The following is an 8,912-nucleotide window of genomic DNA, read 5'->3' on the forward strand; positions in this document are numbered from 1 at the left end:
AAGCAGAAAATTTAAGTTGCAGAATAGTAGAAAAAATCCTTTCAAATACAAACTCTTAGTGTTATAACTCGCCGAATCCAATAAGAAACAAACAGAGAAACACAAATTAAAGATACTCAAACCAAGAAAAACTCACCTAAAGAGTTTCCAAACCTCATTTCCACTAAACCATTAAACCAATAAGCTCAATACCTTCGAGGCCCACGATCCAAAAACCTTCCCGACGGGCACTCATAAGCAAGGTGGCCGCGGCCCCCGCAGTTATGACAAATCATCATCGGTGTCACACAATCCCTGCTAATATGGCCAAGTTGATTACAGCTCCGGCATACGACATCCCGGAAACCGCCGCTGCCACGGTAGAAGCCGCCCCCGCCGCCGCCTCGGTCACCCCCGATGGCATCAGCCTTAGGGCACAGACGAGCGACGTGGCCCGATACATTGCAGAGGTTGCAGACGGGTTCGTTAGAGCAATCTCGAGCGAGATGGCCGGTTTTGCGGCAGTTGTTACAGGCTTTCTCGTTCGTGCAATCGACAGCAATGTGGCCCTGCTTGTAGCAGTTGTTGCATAGACGGAGATCACCGGGCGGGAGTTGGGGGTTGGGGCAGTCACGGGCGCGGTGTCCGGATTTTCCACAGGTGTGGCAGATGCCTTCGTTGGGGCATTGGCTGGCTACGTGGCCGGGCTCCTTGCAGTTCCAGCAGAGGGCTTTGGTGGAGCACTCAGCAGCGATGTGGCTGGGAGAAGAGGAAGAAAAGAGAGGTTGGTGGGATAACATTTAGTTTCTTTTGGGTGGTTTTGAGATAACTTCAAGTTTTACACATATGTCAACTTACCAACCTACCGATGCATTGAAAAGATGGACTTCACTTTCTAGAAGTTAAAATTATGATATGTTTTATGTGATCTGAACATTTGGGCAATATTAACGTAAAAAAGTAGAGTTTAGGGTGTTAGATATGTAAATATGCAGGAATTGGGTGGTATGCATGCAAATGCCCACTCTTTTGGAAGATTTACATACTATACCGCTTAAATCCTAGTATTTATATATCTAACACCAAAATTTCAATTTTTCCCAGCGTGGCCTCTTACCTATGCATGAAAAGATGTATTTCACTTTTAAAAGTTACAATGGATATGAAAGATATGCATGGTATAAATGTACAAAGTAAGGTCTAGGTATGAGATATGAAAGATTTAGGTGGTATAATTGCCGCAACTCTTTGAAGAAAGCAGGTATTGCTGTTTCTAAGGGTATGTCTCGGACACAGTTGCAGTTCTGTAAAAATTGTTGTATTATGTGATTTTTTTTTTAAACTGTTATGGCTAATTGGCTATTATAATTTTTTTGAGAAGTTTACATACATATACCACCCAATTCATATGTATTTACATATCTTACACCTAAACTTCACTTTTCACATTCTGCCAAAATGTTCATAATCATATCATAATCTTCACTATTTTAACTTTTAAAATGTGAAATTCAGTTTTGCATGCATAGGTAAGGTCGCATATTTATGTAAAAATTGAAGTATAGGTGTTATGTAAATACGTAGGAATTAAGTGGTATGTATGTAAAAATTCCTTTTTATCCTAATTTGACAAAAAAAATAGTAAACTTTCTTGCAATTACGGCTCTTAATAAAAATTTCTGAAAAGCAACAAACAAAATTATAGCCAAAAAGGGAGGTTTACATACATACCATAATTTTTATGTATTTACATATCTAACACCAAAAGTTAGCTCTTTACACTTATATCGGTGTTATAAACCTATTGCATGAAAAGGTGTATATCACTTTTAAAAAGATAGTAATGAATGTTAAAGATTTGAGTCGTATGAGTGTAGATATGATTGTTTAGGTTCTAATATGTAAATACATAGTAATTGTGGTGTATGTACCTAAATTTCCCAAAAAAATGATTGTCCAAAAAGCAAACTTATCCTAAATGAGACCTTTTTTTTTACTTAACAAATAATTGTCACAGTTCTGTCAGATTTTGCTTTTCTCAAAAATTTTGGCGGGGAGGGGCTTTCTACAGCCAAACCTATAAGAGAAAAATACACATCACCTATAAAAAAATAAAAAAATTTGCCTCACCTGCAACAAATTTCGCAACCAATTTTACAAACAACTACTCAGCCACCTCAAACTGAACCATACTTCGAAACAAATTGCATAAAAGAAGAAAGTAATGATTTAGTTAAGGCCCAGCATAATTCTGCAATATTTTAAAAGAAAAAATTTATAAAAAAATGGCCAAGACAATGAAATAGAATTTTTACCCAGGAAGACCGCAATTGTTGCAGACTGCCACGTTAGGACATTCTCTAGCATAATGTCCAGGCCTCTTGCAGTTCATGCAGAGTTCTGGTCTCCTGGAAACAAAGATCAAGTGAGAAAATATCACTACCAACCGTATAAGAGTTTATTTTATACATGCGGAAGTTTTTAAAAAAGGGAAATTTACACCTAGCACACAATTCTTATGTATTTACATATCTCACACCTAAACATTCATATTTACAAACCTAGCACTTTGGTGCTTAATAACTATGCATGAAAAAGTGTATTTCACTTTTAAAAGGTGAAAAGTAGTGTTATTTTTATGTGATATTAAGGCTTTGAGTGTTATGCGTGTATATATGAAAGTTTAGGTATGAGATATGTAAATACATCAGAATTGTGTGCTATTTATGTAAATGCACCAAATAAAAAGAAAGATTCACATACCTAGCACCCAATTCTTATGTATAAATGAAAGTGTATTTCCACTTTTTAAAAGTGAAATAAACTTTCATGCATAGTTATTGAGCACCTGAGCCCCAAAGTTCTATGTTTGTAAATATGAAAGTTTAGGTACGAGATATGTAAATACATAAAAATTGAGTACTATGTATGTAAATGCCCAAAAAAAAAAGAAAGCAGTTTAGGTATGAGATATGTAAATACATAAAAATTAAGTGCTATGTACGTAAATGCCAAACAAAAAAAAAAGAAAGATTCACATACCACTCAATTCTTATGTATTTACCATATCAAACAACTACACTTCAATTTTTATATATATGAAACCTTACTTTGCATGAAAAGGTGTGTTTCACTTTCTAAAAGTTAAAATAGTTGTATTTTTTTATGCGCTATAAAAGATTTGGTCGGAACAAATCTAAAATTTAGGGGCTAAATATGCAAATAAATAAGAATTGGGTGGTATGTATGTAAATGTCCAAAAAAAAAGAAATAAATAAATAAAAGGTATGATAAGGCTTAGGATATGAAGAAAACTATTGTAAAATCTCAATAAAATTTAAAGGTGCGTTACATTAAAAAAAATAATCAATTTTTTACTGATAAACATTATGAACATCAGTTTATTGTAAGAAAAAACAAATACCAACAACAGATATAATCATATGATTAGCATATATAAAAATAGAAAACAAACGATTACAAAAATAACATCTAAACTCTAAATTTTCAATTTTTACGTACATACCACCTTACCAATGCATGAAAAGGTGCATTTCACATTTTAAATGTTAAAATGGTAGTATTTTTTGTGATATAAATGTAAAAATCTCTTAGATATGTAAATACGTAGTAATTGAATGGTATCCATTTAAATGCCCCTAAATTCCTTCGAATTAATAGGATCGTTTGAGTTGAGCTTTCCCAAAATAGGAACATCTTTCGGTATTTGCAGCACAGGTTGTTTCAACTTAAACGCAGAGCTGTAAGTTTCACTGATATTTACAACCCTCACAGAAAAAAGATCACAATGATAAAAACCCTCCTCAAAATACTTCAGTATAAACTTTCTAGATGGTGCCCAACACATAGATTACTTGTGGAACCAATAAATTTTAGGAAGATTTACATGATATCATTCAATTCTTATGTATTTGCATATCTAAATCCTAAACCTCAATTTTTGAAATGCATACCACCTTACCCATGCATAAAAAGGTGTATTATACATTTTAAGAGTTAAAACAGTTATATTTTTTATGTGTAACCAATAGTTATATCTTTTATTGATTACTTGTGTAACCAATAAATTTAGGAAGATTTAAATAATACCACTCAATTCTTATGTAGTTACATATCTAACACCTACACCAATAAATTTATAATACCACCTTACCAATGCATGAATAGGTGTATTTTACTTTTTAAGAGTTAAAATAGTTATATTTTTTATGTGATATGAAAGATTTGGGTGATATAAATGTAAAAAAGCAAAGTTTAGGTGTTAGATATGTAAAGACCTAGGAATTGGGGGGTATGTCTGTAAATGCCCCTAAATTTCATAACCAAGGGACAAAGCAAAATTAAAGATAACAACGATTTCCAAAGTGAATGATAAACTATCAAAATTTAAAGCAAATTAAAGTAAAAAGTTATCTCAATAAAGTTGTTTCATGGCTTTATCGAGAGAGTAAAAGCCAAATCGATTTAAAATATCAGAAAGCAGGGATTAACCTAAAATGAAACCTTAGATTGCACAGCTTATTAATTGCTACAAACTTAACCAATACCATGATTCGAACAGTAATTCAGAATTGTTTCGGTGGTTGCATGATTGAAAGGTTGGTTGAAACTCTTGAAAAAGCTAAATTTTACTTACAAAAATTGTAAGATGATTCGATGAGAAACTTTTACCACACAACATTTGGTGTGATTATGGATAAAATATCCTAATATGGCGTTATGAAATTTTATAGTTAGTTCCATTAAAAAATATTGCCATAGAAAATTTAGATGTCTAAAAATAGAGATAAATTAATAAGGAGAATAGGTGGTTCGAGGGGAAGATACAAATGGTTATGGAAAAAAGAAAATTGTTTTAAAAGAGTGAGTAGCCGATGTTGGATGCGAATATTGCCTACAATGAAAATAAGAAAATTAAAAGCATCCCATCTAATGGGGAAAGCAAAAGCTTCTAAAAGATACATAATAGGAACTTCTTAAAATTTAAGAGGATTGAACAGATGAACAATTTAATTTTTTATTAAAGTTTCGAGCACTCAAATCACAACTCGACCCTTAACGAAGTCCTAAACATTTTTTTTTAATGCAACTCTAAGACATTTTATATATAATTTTTCTTCATGTAATGCAAATTAATTGGAAACATGAGAGTCACGCTTACAATCTACTAATTAATAGGAACCACATTGATAAAAACTCTATTACGAACAGACATTTCCATGTTAGCTGAAACTTACCACCGATCTTTTGGCGGGCTAAACTCACCCACACGAAAGTTTGGGGTCAAACTAACTTGTCATGTGCTTGAACTATCTGTGTTTGTTACAGTTTGAGATTTTGTTTTGACTGTCAAATGGGCTTCTTCCAATCCTTCAAGTTTTTCTCGTCATAACTGGACATTCTGTTACGGAGAATTCGCCAAGAAGGATGTCAACGCACATATGACCATCCCAAACAAAGCAGGAATAGGATTGATCTTTAGAAACCCTAATCGAGAAATGTTAAGATTCATCACCTGTCAGAGTCATGTACCAATAATAAAGCAAAGTACAAAACTCTAATCACTGGTTTGAATTTAACTATCTTGATGGAAATTAAAAAGATTATAATTTTTATAGACTCAATTGATAATCAACTAATTTTTTAGGACTTACAAGATCATTAAACCCAAGATTCATTAGAATCATCAATGTACCACGAAATTTCTTGAGCAAATACTAAGCATCATCTTATATCAAATACCTCGTGGTAGTAATACCATTGTGCATGCTTTCAAAAGACTGCTAAAGAGCTAATTGGCTTGGAAGAAGAATCTAACTTAGTTGAAGTCTAATGTTGTTGGGTCCTCTCCCTAATTGATATGGAATATATATATAAATTAAAGCCCAAAGATCAAGTGGAATTCCACAACTGCACAAGAGGAATCTTCAGGCTGGAGACGACCTTCCGTAGACTAATTACGAGACGACAAACTTCCCGAAGACAAGTCTCTCGCACACCAAATCAAATTGAGAGCACTATCTTTTACCCTCTTAGATACTGCACTCTACAGAAGTTCTTTCAATTATATGTGATAACGTTGTTTGAATAAGCAGGAAGCCCAAAAGATTGTTAAAGAGGGGCACTCTGGATTATGCGGTGCCCACCATTCTGGCCCTAAAATGAAAACTAAGGCCCTGTTTGGGGCAGCTTATTTGGTGCGGTGCATTTTGAAAACGCGCACAGACTCGTTTGGATAAACTATGTTTTGACATTTTTTTTAAAAAGTTGCATTTTCAAATCGCTAAAATCAGTGTTTTCACACCATTCCTAGCTAGGTGCAGAGGCAGGGCATCTTTCTAGCTACAGTCTGGCTATTTCAAAAAAAGAAAAGTTGCAATAGTCATTGTAGTTTATTAATAAGCAAATTATTTTTCAGCAGCTTACTAATAACCAGATAATTTTTCAGCGGCTTACTAATAAGCTGCAGCTGCCCCAAACAATCTGTAAGATTAAAAAAATGTGATATTACTGGTCAACAATGATCAAACTGTTCAACACTGCCATCACTGTCAAGTCATGGTATAGTTCTACATCAACCACCAAACATACTATATTGAACAATAGCTTAATGACCTTTCGAATGTTGGACACAGATAATATAAGACATATTGATCATCCTCCATCCAAAACGCAAAGACTTATATTGGTAACAACGAACTACTCGAAATGGGCGGAAGGCATTGCTCAATGAGATGTGAAAGCAAATCATATACTACAATTTTTTGAGAACTAAATCGTTTATAGGTTTAGCATCTCTCACTCAATCATATCGAACAATGGTCCTGCCTTTTAAGAATATCAAAATCAATAATAATGCAAGGCAACATAATATTAACTTATGATACTCAACGATCTACAATCATCACACAAATGAATTAACTGAAGCTTTCAACAAAACACTAGTACAGATTTTGAAAAAGATATTTGAAAAGAATAAACGACAATGGCATGAGCATTTGGTGGAAGCTCTGTTGGCTTACCGAACTACATAGAGAACCCCAACTCAATTTATTCAATTTTTGCTAGTCTATGAGTTTGAAGTCATGCTTCCCCTAAAAATTCAACTTCCCTCATTAAGAATTGCCACCTGCTTGACAAATCCTCCAAAACTGAATGCCCACTTATGATGAGAAGAATTTGAAGGATTGAAAGAAACTTGTTTGATGACCAAACAAAATCTCAAACTCTACCAAACATAGGATAGTTCAATCACAAAACAAGTTAGTACAACCCAAACTTTCCATGTGATTGAGTTGGTTTTAGTCCTTAAAAATCAATTTTAGCCCATTGATCAATTGTAAACCAGCATGGGAAGGTTCGTTCGTTGTAGAGAAATTTTATCAAAGTAGGTTTCTATCAATTAGTAGACTGTAAAGATGAATGTCTCGTGCTTCCTAAGTCTAAGGGTGTTACATTCAAAGAAAATATGTTTAGGACTTGATTCCAGGTCGAGTTGTCATTAAGCCTTCGAAACATAAATGAAAATTTGAATTGTTCATTTGTTTAATCAAAAATCAGATTTATGTTGAATTGATTTCAATCAAGTTATAATAAAATATTGTTTATCATAAGTCATTGCACCATGCGATGCTCCAATTTATCTTATGTTGGGTTTATATCAAACAAGGTTAAAATTGTAAATTCTCAAGTTAAGCTTCCATAATAGTTTAGGAGATGCCATTTGCCATATGATGTAGTAGACAAACTATACATTGCATTTCTGTCAACTATTGTTTCCTCTTATAAACATCAACTTGGCATTTATGAGTAAATTGATACAACTATCACACCATTTAAATGTTCATAAATCCCAAAAAAATAAAAACAATGTACAGTGCATCACCAAATTATCAAAAATTATCTAACAATGATGCAACACAACTAATTTGCGTATCTTATGATTTTATGTATCGATATATAATAGCTTTTAGGCCGAACTTTAACATAAGAAACTAATACAAAGCTATTAGATGAAGATTTCATCACTACACACTAATTCTTAGAAAACTGCAAATAGGCCAATGTGCTCAATCCAAATTTGGAATCAAAGCATATAAACAAGCCATCTTTTACTTTGGCAAGGAAAATGCCCATAACAAATCCTATAAGTTCTAAATATTCAACTTTACTTTTAATGTTAAGATATCAAAAAAAAAATGGACAAAGATTTCAACCACATTATGGATTTATTTATTAGTTCATGAAAGATGATTCAATACTAAAAGGTGAAGTTAGAATCGAAAATGTGATTTATTAAAACACCCAAGCATAAAGTAACCACTATTTCAGAAATAAACAACTACAATTTTCTAATGTCATATAATTTCAACAATATATACCTCAAGAGCATAAGAATATTTCATTATAGCAACATATAATAAAGAAAGACTACCTACAAAAGTAAATGTGCCGTAAAAAAAGAAAAATTTACATGTAGCACACAATTCTTATGTATTTACATATCTCACACCTAAACTTCCATATTTAAATACATAGCACTTTGGTGCTTAGAACTTATGCATGGAAAAATGTATTTGACTTTTAAAAAGTGATAATAAGTCTATTTTTTATGTGATATTAAATATTTGGGTGTTGTATGTGTAAATATGAAATTTTAAATGGGAGACATGTAAACACATAAGAATTGTGTGCCATGTACGTAAATTCCCCAAAAAGATATTAGGAAAAGCGAATCAACATAAAAAGTATAAATGGCAATAATTAGCTTCCATGGTAATAAAACTTAATTATACAAACAATTAAAAGAAAAAAACCTGAAGTTGCGGCGAGAGTCCCTTTTGTACGGAGCATCACGATACGACGAGCGTTCGGAGCGGATTTTCCGATCCCTCGGCGGGCTGCGGCCACGC

General features: G+C 33.1%; 1 protein-coding gene across 1 annotated transcript; it reads right to left on the bottom strand.

Annotated features, from left to right (window-relative positions):
• LOC110032640 (zinc finger protein GIS2) lies at window positions 1-8,911 on the bottom strand (the record flags this gene model as incomplete). Its single annotated transcript, XM_020736332.1, has 3 exons — window positions 1-738; window positions 2,295-2,387; window positions 8,817-8,911. Coding segments are annotated over 3 exons (741 nt in total), but the record flags the coding sequence as incomplete, so codon positions are not given.
• Between the last annotated feature and the right edge of the window lies 1 nt (window position 8,912).

Source organism: Phalaenopsis equestris, unplaced genomic scaffold (genome assembly GCF_001263595.1).
Source record: "Phalaenopsis equestris unplaced genomic scaffold, ASM126359v1 Scaffold000992, whole genome shotgun sequence".
NCBI classification, from domain to species: domain Eukaryota; kingdom Viridiplantae; phylum Streptophyta; class Magnoliopsida; order Asparagales; family Orchidaceae; genus Phalaenopsis; species Phalaenopsis equestris.